This window comes from Epargyreus clarus, unplaced genomic scaffold (assembly GCF_041222505.1).
Source record: "Epargyreus clarus isolate Ecla_fem2 unplaced genomic scaffold, WU_Ecla_fem_2.2 ptg000031l, whole genome shotgun sequence".
Lineage (NCBI taxonomy): Eukaryota > Metazoa > Arthropoda > Insecta > Lepidoptera > Hesperiidae > Epargyreus > Epargyreus clarus.
The window spans coordinates 6,796,369-6,816,016 of record NW_027332236.1 but is presented as its reverse complement, the minus strand read 5'-3'; the positions used below and the strand labels follow the sequence as shown (position 1 = coordinate 6,816,016).

The following is a 19,648-nucleotide window of genomic DNA, read 5'->3' as shown; positions in this document are numbered from 1 at the left end:
TAATCATTGGCCAAGTTCGGCTGCGAAAATTAAATATTCGTCACGCCCGAGTTTATTGCGTTAGCTAGCGAGATTGCTCATAAACTTGGCAATTCTCACATAAATAACTAGGAAATTCGATTGTCCCTTGTGTAGTTTGGAGCTGTAAATTGTAACGGTTTTTTATACTTGGGTACTAGTGAATTTAGTTTTACTTTGTAGCAATGGGATACTTAAAAATATATTTTATATGAATACAAACGAAGAATAACTTAAAATAGATATCAATTGAGATGTGGGACTCATAAAAAAATTGATAATATAGGTAGATTTGAAAGAAAATCGATTCTACATTAATTGATGTAGTGTACGGCACTTCGGGCACTGTAATCGTTGGCCAAGTTCGGCTGCGAAAATTAAATATACGTCTCGCCCGAGTTTATTGCGTTAGCTGGCGAGATTGCTCATAAACTTGACAATTCTCACATAAATAACTAGGAAATTCGATTGTCCCTTGTGTAGTTTGGAGCTGTAAATTGTAACGGTTTTTTATACTTGGGTACTAGTGAATTTAGTTTTACTTTGTAGCAATGGGGAACTTAAAAAATACACTTGATATTAATATCAACGAAGAATAACGAGAAAATAGTTATCAATTGAAGTTCGGGACTGGTGAAAAAATCAAAAATTCTGGTAAGTTTTGGCCGTAATCACTTTCTTTGTAAAACAAGTAATATGTCTAAGCATAAGTGGTAAAATAACTTGCATTGGGACAGTACATAGTGATTAAGTTAATATTAATAATACAATTGTCATTCAACGGAAACCTCACTATTTTCAAAACACTAGCCAATTATTAACAAAAATAAAACGACAACTCCATCGCATCAAAAGTTTAGAACATAAGTACTACTAAAACCAAAAGCGCTGAATTCTGGTCTAAATTCAATTGTCCTTTTCCAAAACATGCACAAATCCGCTGACCGTTAAACCAAACTTTCCAATTACGCTAAATTGTAACAAATTAAAACCGCATGATAGAAATTTAAGCCCCAAATTATAGGTGAAATTGCACCTTTTATTAAGCGCCGTGTGCATTACCCGATCAGCTGATATGTCCGATCGAAATTAACTACGAATGAAGTACTATAATATAACTCCGCTTATAGATTGTGAGAAGTAAAAATTATTGACAAAAAGTTTAAAAATAGAAAGACGATTTTAATATTCTCCAACAATAAGTAAGGAAAGAACTTTTAAAAATGTTTACATTAACGAATATTGACACTATAAAAACAATATAAAAAATAATGATCATCCTTTAGTTTTCTACGATGCATACAAATCGTTTTTTCAAAGTTAGTTGTGAACGATCCTTCAATTGTAAAAGTACCTACAATGGACGAGGTAAGAGCTTAATCGACGACGCGTCAGCCTCTTCGCTAAGTATAGTTAAAATCTTGAGACATACTTCAGTATTTCTACGGAGAGTTCTGCTAACTTATATATATTTTATAATATAGAAGTAGCAGACGAGCATGCAGTCCACCTCATAGTAAGTGGCTACTGCCGCCCATGGACACCTGTAATCAACACCAGATAGGATTAGATATTCCTACCTGAGGCCGGCCACGCCGCTTCCCTGGAGGACTGAGCTGGAACGCCTCGGATAAGTATGTCTCCCTTACCACACCCTTCAAACCAGAACACAGTAGCGTTTAACACTGCTGTTATGAAGCACAAATAGGTGCAGCGGTGCTGCCTGAGTCGAACCACAAAGGGTTCTATCACCTCCAATGTTCATCTTCACCTTCTTCTACCTGGTTCTATTTAAAGTTCCACACTTCCCCTGTATAGTGGATAGTGGATACACAACTCAAGTATCTAATATACCAATTTCGCTAAGTTCAGATAATCCACGCTGTCACCCTCCACACATATTTTGCTCGCGAAATGCTAAATTACAGTTCGGAGAGCTATCGGATTTGGGAGACGTATTTGCCTAATTTAATGTAAATATACACAGTAATGTTTAATTAAATCCGAAACACAATCAGTGTGTGTATCGTATTGGAGACAAAGGAGCAAAGGATCGAGATGTTAATTCAAACCTAATTTGGTTTAATTAAGTGCGTGCTATTGTACATTCGGAATTCTCACACTTAATTCGGATTATGAGTTAAATCGAATCTCGGGTTGGTTTGTTTACGTATAGCCCTTTATACGTAAACCCTTTTATAGAAAAGGAGGATGAAATGCTCGATTTAATTTTGAATGATAGGACCATAAGAATGCCTTTATAAAGAAAGATTCTAAAGAATGAGAGAAACGAAAAATAAGATCATTTTTTTCTAAAAGTTCTAAAGTTAAGCGACATTAATATCTTCATAATTTCTCAGTATCCTAACTCTGTAATTGGCTGAAAGGGCTGTTAAAAGCTCTTCGCAAGAAATATTATGCATGGTAAAAGGATTTCGTTAATCCAAAAGAGTCAACTCATAATTCTTTGGCAGAAAGAACAGTCAACGCTAAATGCCAAAAAGAAAGAACAGTCAAACTACATGCCAGAATAGGTTTGATTATTGTTCTACAGATCTTGATTACCAAAAAATGTAAACCTATCTAAAAAGAAAAAGACAAACCTGCTATGCAAAACCCGTAAGCTCTTCGTGGACATGCAGTTGACGCTCCAGTCGGTGTTCCCATGGTCGTTGCAGATGGTGATGGAGAACCTGCCATAGTTGGCTCTGATGAGGTGGATCACGGAGCCCTCCCCGCAGCCAATCTTCAGAGTCTTGCCCTCACACGCGTACGCCGTTTCATATCTTGGTTCTGGAAGAAGATAAAAACAGAATTAGATGAGTTCGGATTTTAGAATAGAAGAATTGAAGGAAGATTTAAAATTTGTGTCGAGAGATAATGATAATCTCGTGAGCCTTGAAATAGCTGAAATTACGGCAGGTATAAGGCAATGTAAACTGTATAAGGAGCTCCTGACTGATTGAACCAGTCTGGCTAAATTAGATTTTATTTCTCATAATTGATTAAACGTTAATTGAAAAAACATTAATTACATTTTGTTTGTACTTGTATTAGCTTTTCATATTTGTAAATAGATTCGCACAAAAGGCAAAAGTGTGAAGAAAGAATGGGAACAAATAAAGCCAATCAGACTTTGTTAATTGTGCTCCATTGTTTACGTTACATCAAGTTCACAAGATTAATATTGGGGTAGAAATCACGAAATAACTTCACGGTCGCGTCATTCTTTCAATCCAAACCTTTTGTGTGAAGCTGAAAAGCGGCGAGAACACACCGTCCACAATAAATCCAATTAAACGCCCCCAATATTGTTCATCGAATCGTTTCGCACAGAAACCATTGCCCCATTCAGTACCCAGCGATCAATGGACGACAAAACGAAAAACTGTCGACTCAACGTTTCATAATCAATTTCTGGACGATTCATCAGTCAGAAAACAAACGCAAGAATATTTTTCAAACGATAGTTCACGTACATTGAACGGTTTTAGCACGAATTGAGCTCACCGTGCAGGCGAGATAGGATCTAAACTGCAATGGATGACTCTGAGAGAAGATTTATCGTTGTAACTTCATGAACAGAATAAAGGGTGTTAGGTGTGCATATTCTTAGGATCGTGTAATAAATCTGGGCAAATTAATGGCGGCACCGACAGATCGTTTAACGTGTTTTCGCTACGTCATACAACAAAATGAGGGCTTCAGTACATAATATACTAAAGTGGATCTTTGGATAGGGTTGTTTGTTGCAAATTGGAAATATCGATTGTTTACGCTTTATTAGTAAGATTACACCCTAATATAGTCGCGTAACAGCAGTTAGCAAAAGCATCTGTTCATTATCAAAATAACTTCATCTTCTTTTCATGACGAATAAAAAATAACTCTTCTAGAATTAACAATATTATGAAGATAAAAGATGATATAAGCGAATTAAGAATAGTTTAACTATAATTTGACTGTTTTTATAGGTATTTGCCTCTCCGTCTTTGTAATTTCAAAATCGACTGAACCAACTTCGCCCGAACTTCACACAAAATACAGTCACAAAAACTACTTTCACCTCTAAAAAATTAGTTTTACAAAAATCACAAAACCGTAAGCGGAAAAGCTCGTATTTAATACAAAAGCTTTGTTCCACTGGAGCAATAATCATTAAAAATACCAAAGCAATTAATCAAAAGTTCAAGAGCGATTTAATGTCGCTACAGATTACCGATAAGCCTCTCGGGCTTGCGATAAATTATCCACCTTTAAAACATTGGTTTAACGCGTGTTTTACAAAACTTTCCCTGTACTGGTAATGTAAGTGTCTGATTGTTGGCGAGAAGCGTAAAGTATCGCTTGCAAGCGAAAATATTGCGATTTAAAGGTGGTAGAATCCTCTGTGGTTTAACTCCGGCGGCTCCACCGCCATATATATTTCGACCGATTAACAGCATTGTTTAGCGCTGTTGTGTTCTTGTTTAAGGTGTGTGGTAAGGGAAATATACTTTCGAGACGTTCCAATTTATTACTCATTCTACTTCTAGACCATATTCCACTACGAATGCATTGGTAGTGGAAAACGTCCTTAAAGGCTTCAAACGAAAAACAAAAGATTACATAAAAATTTTGCTACTAGCCGTCATACCTGTCGTCTAACTGACAATTGTAAATGCTTTACTTTGTAAATCTTTGCAGGTTATGATATTGAAGTACACGTTACCTTAATTAATTATTCACTGCACTACACGAGAACAGTACAACAATCGCCTAAAATATATTTATAAACAAATTAAAATGCCGAAAATACCAATTCCACGGAACATTAGTGATGGGAGTTCATGCATATTTTATCGGTATGGGACCAACATGTGTTGGATATCGAATTAATTATCGATTGTAACTAATTGCTGTAATTAAGATACGCCGACGTTAATTCAGAGTCGATGTCGTTTGTGTACGGGTGATTGAAATTATACACACATATGCATACTAGTGTAATAACAATTATGTGTATTTAGATATTAATGAAGATAGATTTAATTACAAGTAAGTTGAATATTAAATTAATGGTTATACGAAACATTAAGGAGTACAATTCGTTTCCTAAAACTGATTTCTTTGTAATTGTCAAATAATTAATATTCGGAAGTTTGGGTCGTTAAACCAGTATAACCTTGTTACAATAATTTTGTAGTAAAATGTCAGCAGAGGCTTTGGTAAAGTACGAAAGAGATTATAAATTTTGTAATGAAGTCAATATGATATCTAAGATAAGCGGCTCTACTGTCACACCTATTTCTACTCTACGCAACATAGATTCTGCTAGCGATACTAATTTTCAACGTGTACTGGTTAACTCATAGTGGTACACATTCTAATTTAGTTCTCAAGGGTAGCATTCAGATTGTTAAATTCAATACAGATTGTTCTGTATTCGACTTCATATAACTTCAGATCTCCATAAACGGCGAAAACCAGTTAATCCATTTACAATTTAGGCCGATTATAGACTGAAATAAAAAAAAAAAACTATAATAGTGAAATGCCGAGTAAAGATTTTCCCTGCAACGTATCTTTCAATGTTTAAAATATCGATAATTTGTTTTAGTACAATTCATGTCAAAATAAAAATAATTAGAACGCTACCGAGTTCTACGAGCTGTAGCACGACTCTTTAATCGCTACAAAACACCGAGCAAAGCTTAAGACTTTTTATCGACACGTTACAACACTATATACTCACGCGAAACTGCACTTTGTTTCCTAAGCGAATCGATACGCGAAAAACTATTTTAAATCACTCCAGAATAGCACCCTATCGCAGAATCTACCCCCTAGCCTCGGGGTGGTGAATAATAAAAATGATTTATTGGTTATGTCCAGTGCTACTTGTTATAGGGGTCGAAAACAATTTACAAGGTGCTTTAGAAGGGATAAGGTAATTATTTTGGAAACGAAGGAGTTTATAGGGTTTGTTACTTGTTCGAACACAGTTTGTGGGATACTATGGGAAGGGGAACAAAGAAATGTCATGGTAAGTACCTTAAGTACTTATTAAAATTTATTTTGAAGCTCATAGGTTTTCAGTAGGACTTTATATTGTAGGAGTCATAAAAAATAAATAAAATGAAAAGAAACGTCTATAAATGATGCAAAACAACTCAAAAATAGGTTCAGAAGTTCCTCAAATCATTCCGTATATACTGACAGACAGACAAATAGATTCAAGACTATTTATAAAGGCTTAATGTAAGTCACATCAGTAATTCTAACATACAATATTTTAACTTCACTATTTTACAAGACCGAATATTTCAAAATAGTGGCAACATTAAAAGGAAATAAGTACATTGAATGCCAAAACTGGCATTTTAAACATTTCTTCGAAGCTTTATTTCTACTCAGGCGAAAGCTTTTCAAGATGGCGGCGTTGAAATGAAAATCTCCTGTCATGTCGAAAAATAAAAATATATTTCCTCACCTCGGGGAAAATATTTTTATATTTTCACTTGCATATGGACCAAAATGCTTTTTCCTTTTATATGTAGGTCCACTTGGATTCCTCTCTTAATGCAGTTGAAACCTAGGTGGTTTCCCGCGGTACAAATAACTGACTTTCCCAAAATGTTTTGTGAATTTTTATCCTTAAATTTTGGGCGGGCAAAACTAATGTTTTATCTGAACAGACTCTATCTTTAGGAAATATTTTAGTTTTCAATTATTTCTTGGTGTCACGAAAATCAAATTATTTTTGTACAATAAAAAAGTATTGTTACGCCATCTATTGCCTAATAGCATTAAAGGTACGTATCAGTATGATATTAGATTTCATAATATTAAATTATATATCGTCACAATATAACTGTTAACGTAATTGTAATGATATGCTTATTTAATAAAATGTAATGATGATGCCACAACGCAAGGCTTAGTCGCCAAGGGTTAAAAAGGGTAAAAGTTTACCCTAAAAAGGGTAAAAGTTTACCCTTTTTAGTTTATGTTTGTAATAGAAAATTTAAAACGCTCTTCTAACTAGACCACAATAGCGCGACCCTGAAAAGCTTTACTATCTGCCGATAGATGAAATAAAAGTAAAAAATGTTAAACTTTACATAATACGTTGTTACGTGTACATAAGAAGCACATTGTTGACATAAAAATCCCACGCGTATTTTGCAACACAACAGACATGTTGCCATTCCAAATGCCCTTCATTATGTTCAAATAGAAGCACTTACTCGCAAATGTTAAACAGTAATTACATTCGTATTTTACTAAGCAATTCCTTTTCAAATGCTGTAACTACCCTACATTTCTCAAATTAAATTACCAATTTGCTTCTACGGTGCGCGGAACCGTGCGTCGTGGGGATAAAGTTGAATTTCGCCCGCGCGAACCGTAAACGGTAATAAGCCCGTATCATGGAAGCTCGTTAGTGAATACATGTGACTGTCATTTGATATCCAGACACCGCGCCGTGCGGAGCTCCGCAAAATGCTATCCGAAATTAAATGCTATCCGCCTGCTATATGGTTTCATTCAACATGCAACGGGTTTTGGTGATTTCATTTTGAATCCCATTCATCGAGGCCTACGGGATTAGACCGAATTTTATTATCAGATTTTTACCGCGATGATTATGAGCTTTGTGTTTCCGATTATGCAATTTATTATAAACGCGTAGGCTTTATGGTTCTGTTTACGAAGGGACCGAAGGGCGGCTGAAATATAAGAAGCAAAGAATTGCACGTAATCTCATGATTTGTTGTGTTGAAGAAATATAAATGGCGATGAAGATAAAAAAAAATATAAACAGCAAAGGGTCTTCTGTTTGTGATTACATTCGTATGAATTTCCAAACATATAAATTACTTTTACTTAGTGTTATTTTTAGTAATAAACAATCTCTGAAACAAATTAGACGATTTTTTGGAGACTAATAATAAAAAATGGCCAACGTACATGCGGCCTATTTGATAAAAAGTGCTCGTACGGATATCTGTAACCTATTAATCAAACTTAAATTAAGATTTAAAAAGGAGACATTAAAAACAAATCTGAAGCAACAAACTAATGCTATAGAAAATTAAGTTTACAATTGGTGCCAACGAAAGCAAAAGACTAATTTTTACTTCTTTTCACAATAATAGGTAAAGAATTGTAAGAAAATTCATTTCACGAGGTGAGATGATCCTCCACTCATACAAAGCGTTCCAACCCATGCTATATATTATAGCCCATGTAAGGTAGGGTGACAAATTGAAAGCGTTTTTATAGTGTATTTTACGGCTTCCCACAGCATCCGTGCCACTTGATGTCACGGAAAGATTTCTCCGCAATTTCAATGTCAGGTGATACAGGTCGGATAAGCTTTACGATAGTTTGCAAGTTCGTTTATGATAACCCTTCTGGGCTTTATGGGCCTATAGTATGGTGTTACGGATTGCTTTAATAGAAGTTTTTTCCCGATAATAACATTTTTTTTATAATATAGGAGTAGCAGACGAGCATACAGTCCTCCTGAGTGGTAAGTATGTATGGTAAGTGGCTACTGCCGCTCATGGACATCTGTAATCAACCCCAGATAGGATTATATACTCCTACCTGAGGTCGGCCACAGATGCGCCGCTTACCCCTGAGGACTCAGCTGGAACGCCACGGAAAAGTCTGTCTCCCTTACCACGCCGTTCAAACCGGAACACAGAAGCGCCTAATACTGCTGTTATTAGGTAGAAATAGGTGAAACATGTTTAAGTCCTTAATTTTCTGTTCAATGACATTAATGGTAGCTCAAAATAAACTCTATTATAGTTTAGTTTTTTGTGACTCGATTGAAGGGTGTACATGCAGGTTTACTTAAATATGAGGTGACCAACTTAGTGATTTCCACTTTATGACTAAGATGGCATTTGTGATTGATTTCAGGTAGAACCCCTGTTTTATATGTAGTTGGTTACAAGAGTCCATGGGTTACAGTGACCATTCACCGTCAAGTTGACTGCATGCTATTCTACTTCAATATTATTATAAAAAATAACATGCATTTCTACAAATACCTGAGGACAACTTTAAACTGTCTCTATTATTATAAAAATAATAATTCTCTTAATAAAAACGCGTCAAATATCCCGTTGAGTATTAAATATTTCGAGTAAAATACAAAATTTCAACATTATTTCGAGTGTCGGTTTCAAAGCGCTAAAGTTTTACCGTAAAAATAAAGGTAATTACAATTTCGGTAGCGTATGCGTTCCGTGAATTTAATTATTAAGAATTTGCATATTTTCCCCTAACCCGACCTAAAAGCACATATGTCCCAGGAGTTCCAAAAATGTTTCGTACATATATGGGTGTTAGGGATTCTGTATACCCATAACTGTAAGCGGGGAATTTAAAGGACATTAGTTCATTTTGGGAGGATGCTTGGTACTTATCTAATAATTATGGAAATTACTGAATATGCTTTAATTCTATTTTGGCACATATTAGGTATATGAAAAGACGGGTTGCACACAGTGACATGTTTTCATTCATGCGGTACATTATTTACGAGTAACATAGGCTATATTTTATATGAAATACATTTGATAAATAGATTTTGAGGCGGTACAAAGTTTGCCGGGTCAGCTAGTGTACCTATATAACGAGTATTTTTTTTATTTAAGACTTAAAATGAAACCAATATACACAGCGACGTAGCGTCATTAGGTCCCCTGCCAATATTTGCATTTTTTACCCCTGACAAGATTTGGATTTTATGCCCTTGGCAAAATTTGAAATTTGGGCTCCTACTAGGAGCTTTTTTTCTAGGGAGAGAATTATTCTAATCAATAAAGTTTGAAAATCATGAAGATCTACTGTTCGCGCAGTTATTTACCAAAACGCGTCGCCCTGAATATTGCGTCCCAGGCTCCCAGCTGCCCATCAGCCCAATCCTTAACATCTTTGAGCCTATAATTCTGTGTATATTTACTAAGATGTATTACGGAATAATCTTTTAATCGAAAACTTAAAACCTTTTAGGATGCAATAAGTAAACCATGATGCTACTATTTGGTTAAGCATAAGATTAAACTTATAATAATGTAGCGACTACTTAACAAACATAGATTTTTCACGTATTTACCTGTTAATTTGGATAAATGGTCAGCCGTTAGTAATCGTAACTGATATACAAAGTTAAGCAGCATCGGGCGCGGTCGAAAGTTAGTAATGACTGCTACTGACTAAATTTGATTTATTGCCCATGTTACTAGTTCTGTTACTAGTCGTAATATAGTACGATTGATAGTATGATTTACGCTTCTGGTTGTAACCTGTAGCAGGTAAGAGAGGATACCATAAGCGACATACGACTAGGGAGGTACCATCGCCGCATCTATTTCTAGTATGAAGCAGGTTTGCGTTTCAGTGGAAAGGTGTGGATACAAACTTATATGTGAGGCGAGAATCTTAGTTCTCAAGAGAGAAGTGATCGCATCTGTAATCGACTTCAGCTAGGACCTGTTCTACATGGAGTTGTATACAGTTTTTTTTTGTAAAATTGGAGTATTCAATATATTTACAAAAAAAAATACATATTTTACAAAATAAAACCTTAAGATTCCGGCCTTGAATATTATCATTGAATATCAGACAAGATAGGATGACAAATATTCTGAACCATCCACCATCGATTGGAACAGCTTGAAGCAGAGCGTGTTCGATACCTCTCTCAGCTGTAGAGACGTGAGATTGCAGCCACACAATAGATACGATATTAAGGAAATATCCCAAGCAATATGTCTAGAGTTCCAGCTATCATGAATTCAAACCGCACTGGAAATTTAAAAGATTTTCCCGCCGTAAATCCGACACGAGTTGGACGCGTTGATCCGAACTGACGGCCCAATCGATGCCGGACCGGACTTTCCGATCCCAGGGCTGTCAGCTTGGGGAATCTAATCTAAATATTGAGACTAAGGCATCCGGCCACGGGACATTTGAATTGTCCAGACAAAAAATACTAGTGGAACAATGTTTCTGGGTGATTCTTCTAAATTAAGTTAATTTTTTTAAAGATTTTGCCGCTGTAAAATCCGACACGAGTTGGACGCGTTAATTCGGACTGACGGCCCAATCGATGCCGGATCAGACTTTCCGATCCCAGGGCTGTCAGCTCGGGCAATCTAATCTAAATATTGAGACTAAGGCATCCGGCTAGGAGACATTTGAATTATCCGGACAAAAAATACTAGTTGATTCTTCCAAACAGTGTTTGGAAAACTTCAAAACTTCCAAAAACAAAACTCATTCGTGTGACTTTTATTACTTTTTAATACAAATTAAAAGCATAACTTTACAATTCAATTTTTATATAAACTATTTTTTTTATAATAAACGTCTAAAAATAGGGACAACACACCAATTACCGACCCTCACCAACCCTATATACGACCGGATCGTTTTCGAACGACCTAACGTTACTTGGGTTACTAGCTATTTTACGAGTTAAGAAATAGCACCTATTTGTCGAGACGCACGCAAATTTTGGTGAAACACTGATTGTATTGCTCTCTAGAGGTTTAGAGAGCAACTTCTAAATACGATTTTTGGCAGAAATGTCTATTTCACTGAGTTTTACGTTCTAGATCTAGCTAAACCGTTTAAACAAATGTAGCACGAAATGGTTTTTAATCAGTAGTAAACATTTCAGGAAAGGTTAATTGTTATTTGGCAGTTTTACACTGAGGTTAAGCAATTGACATAAAGTATTTTAAAAATCGTGTCATAAAATGTAATGAATTATTTATTTTAAGATATTTTTTTAAGCAAATTAATCTTTATAATTTGAACTTAGAAATACGAATGTCTTTACTATTAAATTATAAGTATATTTTTGTATAGAGTAAGCTACATTTATTCGAAACCTTTGTCGTTCAGCCCAATAGTAATAGAATTACCTCATTCGATCTCAATCAGAAGGAGGAAAACTATCCAGTTTTGGGGGTCAAACGGTATATTAAGATGAAAAGAGATATGAGTTAATACCGTAAACATATTCCATCTACCGTGCCCGTCTGATTGTCAAATACGATTATTTCAACCGAATGGACATGTGTACCTAATTGAGACGTTTACCCTACCGCCGCTCTTAAAGTAAAACCCTACAAAACACATTGTCTTAAGGATGAAATTTGAATGTAGAGTACTTTTGACGTTTACCAGTAAATCGTCCACTGTATCGTTGTGAGCTAACAATGAGGGGTGGATACGGAAACGAACCCTTAGGGCTTTTTTTAACAGTTTTCGGACGATATATGCACCCTCCGGTCACGTACGTATGGAGTAGCTTCCTGCATAAGCGGTTTCATTTTTCTTTGCGGGGCACTTCGAGATTGTTTGTGAGGCGTTGGACTTTTATGACCTTTTTTGTCATAAACATGCGACCTGCCCACATTCTGGTATTATTTCTGGGTATGAAGCAATTTATTTCGAGGCGATTTATTTTTCACTTCGCCTTTTAAAGTACGGATAAGAATAGGGTTTACGTGTAGCATGTTCAGAAACTTGGGTATTTACCCTTATTTTCGTAAAAAAATAAATTATGTATTCTTACGATTGCTGCACGATGATTATTTTGATGCCAATATAAATGGAATAGTACAAGGAAAATGTACACTCGTAAAATATGTCTACGGTTCATATGTAAAAATGACCGGTAATTTTGTTTTATGTTTACGAATAAGTATACAAAATATATACTATACATGTACATATGAGTACTTAAAAACTTACTTCATCCTGATTTCTTGAGACGGTGCGCCTAATTTTTTTCTTACTTAATTAGTTTGTTTTTTCCTTGACAGTTCTAGAGAAGTTGAACTTAAAAAAAGCTACAATCCAGATGAGTATCAAATCCACACTACGTTAACCGATCTCACATGATTTACTCTCGGACGGAACTAGAGGGGAGGTGCCAATTGCAGGGGGTGTTCAAATAAGATTTTTTCCTCAATCGGCCGAGGGCGAGGGTATACGGATACAATTTGCGATGTAACCTTTCGTTACACTATTTTTTTATTTCGAGATGGATGAGAGCTGCAATTTTTGGGTTTAAACTGCCAGTATTTGCAAAGGGCTATGAAGAAAGCGTTACTTTTATTTTAAAACTAAATAGGTATACGAAACTATGGTTTTTAAGAAGTTTTAAAGGGCCCCAAGACTGGTTTTACCAAAAAAATAATTAAGAAAATATGTGAAAAATTGTAATAAAACTTAACCTTCATTTCTTTTACGACTTATAATCTTTATATGGGGAAATAATATAATAATTGTAATTGTATTGTATAGTTGTACTTGTATGAAGTAGTTATAGTAGTGCGTTAAAAAAATATAAATCGACAAACGCTTTAATTTTTTGGTACTTACATATGTAAAAAAAATATTATTGTATTCATGCTTGTGTCTCTCAAAGACCATAAGTAAGGTTTTAAATTTATAATTGAAACAAACATGTAAAGAGTTAATATGTTTGAAATTACATAATTCAATTACATTATTGCCATTTAGCGGTTTCTAACCGAAAGACGATCCTACAATCGTAAGAAAATACCGTAATTAGATTTGCTTAGAAATAAATCACGTAATTTGTATTCTATAGCTATATCTTAGTGACTATTTTTGCTTGACATCTAATACGCAAGTCACCCTTCTGTAGGGGAGAAATTATTTTTAAGTGTTAAAGGATTTTGTGGGATGCTTACCGTAGTAAATATCATCAGGTCGGGCACTATATTATAGTGTTATATTTCTAGGGTGTGTTGGGGTGGTAATTTGTATCAAAAATATGAAAAATGGCTTATATCTGGTTCTTAATACGTGTAACTAAAAGTACTACCTAAATGTTCGTATTAAATTGTATACGTAGTTATTTTCTATTATAAGTCAATGTTTAAAATTTAAAATCTAAGATTTGCCTATTAACCTTTCATTCTTCTACTTACTCGCATATGTCTTTATTCATGATATGGCAGGAACGCCTTTCGTTGAAAACGTCATATATACCAAAATAGACCTAAAAGTACCAGGCAAGCATATACCTACCTATAAGAAATAATTTTGTAGCAAACGTCATACTGGTTTCCCAAACACGATCTACAAGTACAATATCATATTCTAATATAAACAATTGATTTTGTTATCTTATGCATAAACTAATTTCTTTCTTAAAACTACCAGGCAAACATAAGCAAGCACAAGACAGCTTTATTTACACCAAAATCGATCTAAAAGTACCAGGCGAGCATAAACGTAAGACAGCCGTGCTTACTACGAATGACGCGTAACACTTACGTCGCTTGCCTTCATTCCCTTGGGGTCTCAATGACCGCAAGTACATAAGTGCTCGCTCAAGTTACAAGTGCTAGCTCATTTTCGCATACCTTGAGCACCGAAAAAATAGTACTATTCCACTTCGCCATTAACGGTTAAAGAGTTAATCCTTAAAGGAATTAGTTTTATGGCGCTTACAGCTTGTTAGTGGGTTTATTATGACTTAGAATTTTAAGCGCCATTTTATGCGGACTACATCTTTATTACCTACTTTTTCAGTACTTGTTACTAAACTTTATTATGAAAGTAATTTAAGTGTGCTAAAATTTTTCTTACGAAATTCCACTACATTTACCCTACTATCCACCGTTTGTTTCAGAACAAATCAATTCATAGATTAGCATATTGAATACAAAGTTTAATTAGATTAATACATTTATATCTATTCTAAATTTATTTGTCGTAATAAATACGTATTTAAATATGTATAACAGTGAATTCAGTGAAATGTATACATTTACTTCGCAGGCTTTGAATCTTTCACTAAGAAATCCTTTGTACTACATTTCTTTTTAATGCTCTATTTCTTTGTTATGTTTCTGTGTACACAAATTTGTAAATAAATAAAAACATAAATTCTTTATTTGTTATTCTAAGCTTAGGTAGCTACTGACGTTCTTTGATGTCTAATCGTGCCCAGAAAGAATTGTTGCTACCTTTATAGTCTAACTTCGAACGCCTCGTAAGGCTCAAAATCAGAACATAGCAGTTTATCACTGTAATATCATACCATGTAAATCATATATCAACACTTGACAGCGCAAAATCCGTTCCCCGTACACAATAAATAAGCCATGAAAATATCAATAAAGTGCAAGTATCGTGTGTCGTGCGGTCGTAACACGACACGTCGTGGTCGTCACTGATCCGCACCGGAATTATGCGGTCGACTGTACCTTGTAAAATGAGATGCTATTGTTATGTTTTCGGTATTCATATTTTTTACTTCGTTCCGTTACAATGTTGTTTTGTTTATGTAATGACAGAGTATCAATACGACAAGACGATAATAAAAATATGATGACAGTAATATGACATAGCTTTTCAAGTTGGAAGTCTTGGGTTCGAATCCCATAACTCTGATGTGAAAGTTGAAATAGAACTGCATGCTTGTGTGCTACTTCTATCGTAAGCGATATTCAGGACAAAGCGCCTATTTACTAAAGCAGTCTCTAGAGGCACCACCCCAACGCAGTAATAACAGCAGTGTTAAGCGCTGCTGTGTTCTGGTTTGAAGGATGTGGTAAGAGAGACATACTTATCCAGGAATTCCAACTTAGTCGTCAGGAATAGCAAAGCGTCTATGGCCGACCTCAGGTAGAACTATAATCTTATCCGCGGTTGATTACAGATGTCCATGGGCGGCAATAGTCACTTACCATCAGGTGGACTGCATGCTCGTTTGGTACTCCTATATTAAAAGAATACACAAAACATTAAGTAATTTGTCTGCTAAAACTTAAAAGCACAAAAGCTGTCAAAAGCTCGCACCAAGCGTTCGATCATTACTGTTTTCCCTGAATTTTCAGAGGATATCGTCATTATACAAAAAAGCTTTTACTTCACAAACTTAAGGTTCCACAATGGTCTATTATAACCTAAATTATCTTTTCATGGACCACAGAGCTTAATTGAATTAAAAATGACGGAGATTAATTACTAAAATACTTATTTTTACACGTGCTTTTGTAAATTGTTTAAGCAAATACATATACTTACGTGTTTTCAAAATTATGTGGATTTTAAATTATTACTTGATATAACGGTGAAGTAAAATATTTTTAAAAAATCTATATCTCCGAGATTATTTAAAAAAAAATATTGTCAAAAGGAGTGTGAAGTCTACCAATTCGCACTTAACCAGTGCTAACTATGGTCTAATCATTCTCATTCTGATACGACACCCGCCCAACGATGGAACAATAAAGGTATTGAAAAACATGATGTAGGTATGTGTGTGTTCTGTATTGAGCTTATAGAAGCGGCCGCGCATGATGCTCAAACGCACACAAACACTCGTATATAAACGTATAGGAAAGAAATAGGGAAAAATTCACATGAAAGAGGCATAACGCGTTATCCTCACGTGACGTTTACTACCATTCAACTCCAACCACAACACGTTAAAAAAAATCATTCCAAAAATGACCACTATTATTAGAATCGGAAATCATGAAAATAAACCAAAATATATTTTTACATTCGATAAGGCCTAGTAATATAGTGGTCACCATTAAACCAAATGAGTTTTGCCACTAAAACGACCATTATAATTATAGCGAACGAAAATTTTCTTATCACGGCTATATTTCAGAGTCTAGCATTAGGTGCCCTGGCCTCGTGGAAACATAAAAACGCCCAGTAAACAAATTACCTTCTTTCACCTCGATTAAGTGATCATTACAGGAGCAAATAACATTTAAAATCAGGGCTGCCAATAGCTAAAGGTCAAATACAAAGTCTATCGTTATTATACCCGAAAATAATGATATGACCTGAAATGTATTTCGTATATGGATTACGGAGGCACTTACAAATTGTCAGTTAACTTTTTTCTTATACTTCAACCAGATCGGAACACGACCTCAACTGTTCTCAGCAGTTTTGACTTATTTTCATTACGTCATCAGCAAAATGAAACGAAATATTTATTTGTGATATCCAGGTATCCAGTATAATCGACGGAACCGTATAAACCAAGCTTTATTAAATACAATTGATTTGTCGTTCAATTTAGCTGCCTGCAAAATATCTTGAGATAAAATATGTTTTCACTATTGTGAAAACTATAAATTTCTTAGAATTTTGTTACTTTCCCGTTAAGGCAAAAAAATGTTTTTATTATTGTATCGTACTTTTTATACATAGCGATTATACAGAAAGTACACGAGCAACCAAATTATACACTTTTCGCCCAATTATACAGTCTGGCAGCCCTGTTCATAATGGCCGGGAGATGGTTTGGCGAAAAATAAAAAGCGCAGGAAATTGCGTGTGCGTTAAAAACGCCAAGAAAGCGCGGGAACGGTGACTTGACATGTCGATGACGCCATCTTGGAATCATCTTTTGTGAAGTGTAACGAAATGGCGGCGGCGTCACGTTCTCCTAAACAAATCTCTCGTTGTTGAACAAATGCGGAATGTATTTTTCGCGTTACGTATGTTTAAACTGTGTTTGCTTTCGACGTGGGATTTTACAGCATCGAAGGAATAGGTTCCACGTGGATGAAGTAATGGAATAGAGTCCTAACGCGATGTACACGTGCTTGGACTCGATTATTGTAATAAATGTATTCGTATCCAGATAATTTGAGAGAGACATGAAAAGCTAAGGAAAATGGAGGAAGATACCGAAAAAAAAAAACAGAAATATATGAGATAAGAAAGAGAAATATGACAGAGAGAGACACCAGAATGGATTGTATTACAAACAGACAAGTATCAAAATAAGAACAAAAAAATTTAAATATGTAATATTTTAATATAATTATTTAATGTTTTGTTTGTTTAATATGTAAGAAACAAAGTTTGTTAAATATGTAACAAACTTATACAATAGGTATGATCTTGAAGTTTCTAACAATCCTACCATTTATGTATGCTTAGAATAGTTTAATCAATTGATAAATGGTAAACAATATTGAATCTTTCATAGAACACTAATTTCGGTACGATTCCACTTGAAAACGATACCAAATCGAGTTTACGTTGTGCAGAAAACGGCACTCCATTACACGTGGGTATAACTCAGCAAATGGTGAATTATGTCCTTTACCGAGGTACGATTCCAGTACCCTTACCATGAGTTTTCAAAACATCCCACAATTTTACGTTACGTTTACTCAATCCATTATTCTGTACCGTTTGCTTCAATAGACTGGGTAAGCGTACAATAAGTGCTCAAGTATTCTTGTCTACCTTACATGTTCGTAAAAAAAAGACAAAACATAAAGCGTCATTTTGTCAATTTAGACATTTAATGTTACGTTACTGACACTATACTTATAGTTCTGATACAAACCGCTAGGGGTGCTGATTGGAAATTGTATGGGCAAATACGTAAACAAATACCAAACAGTCATATTTGTCAAAACGTAAAAACTCATGGTAAGGGTACAGTATTGTGTGGAATGCGACGAAATTCGAAAATAAGATTGGTTTTATGTTATTCGCAGTTCCGATGAATAGCCCCGACATGTCATATCTGGGTGCAAATGGAAATAAATATTTTGATAATAATTCCTCTACCGTGTTCATCGTTCAACGTACCTAAAAGTTTTTAGACTCTTTGAAATGTTCACGACAATACTGAAATGATATTATTGTTGATAATTTACTATATATCATAGATGTAAAATGTCATTGCTACATACATTGATTGAAACGTTTGTAGGTAATCTAGAAAAGACGTAAAAAAATATAGGTATGTACATGTTAGACAAAGAAAAATATGTAAAAAATTTAAGACACATTTTTACTTTTTTTTGGTACATGTCACTATTCTTTTAGGGTTATTTTCAGAAAAAAATTAAATGTCATCCATAGTCTTGAAGACCGTACAAGAGTTTACTAATCCAACGAAATATAATAAAGTTTTTTTGGGGTACATGTAAACATATTGACATCGTTGACATGCTTTGAAGTTGTCCAAAACACCCATTTTTCAGTATTTTTCTCTTCGATCACTAATAAGAACTAGTGATCGAAGATTTTTCTTTATTATTTAATAATTTGAAAGAAGATAAGTAAAAACATTTATCTATAGTTGATAATAGACTTACAAATGAGGCGACCACCTTACTTCGAAAACGTTACATCTGTAATCAACCCCAGATAAAATTACGTTCCTTCGTCGGTCGGTCACAAATGCGTTGGTACTCCTGAGTAGTTGAAACGTTTCAGATAAGTATGTCTCCCTTACTACACCCTTCAAACCAGAACACAGCAGCGCCTAACACTGCTGTTATTAGACAGAAACAAGTGACGGTAGTACCTCTGGAGTCGACCAACAAAGGGTTCCACCACTTTAAATAATCGACAAGCTATCCTTATAATAGGTATAGGAGTAGCAGACGAGCATGCAGTCCACCTGATGGTAAGTGGCTACTGCCGCCCATGGACATCTGTAATCAGCCTCAGATAGGATTAGATATTCCTACCTGAGATCAGCCACAGATGCGCCGCTACCCCTGAGGACTAAGCTGGAACGCCTCGAAAAAGTATGTCTCCCTTACCACACCCTTCAAACCAGAACACAGTAGCGCTT

The 19,648-nt window shown here is 35.0% G+C and overlaps 1 protein-coding gene across 3 annotated transcripts in view; it reads right to left on the bottom strand.

Annotated features, from left to right (window-relative positions):
- The window catches only part of Cirl (Calcium-independent receptor for alpha-latrotoxin), a 470,390-nt gene that overhangs the window by 21,497 nt on the left and 429,245 nt on the right, over positions 1 to 19,648 (bottom strand). For all 3 annotated transcript variants that reach the window (XM_073089923.1, XM_073089924.1, XM_073089925.1), the window contains exon 3: positions 2,622 to 2,811. In XM_073089923.1, the coding sequence (XP_072946024.1) occupies positions 2,622 to 2,811 (190 nt within the window). The remainder of the gene's footprint in view (positions 1 to 2,621; positions 2,812 to 19,648) is intronic.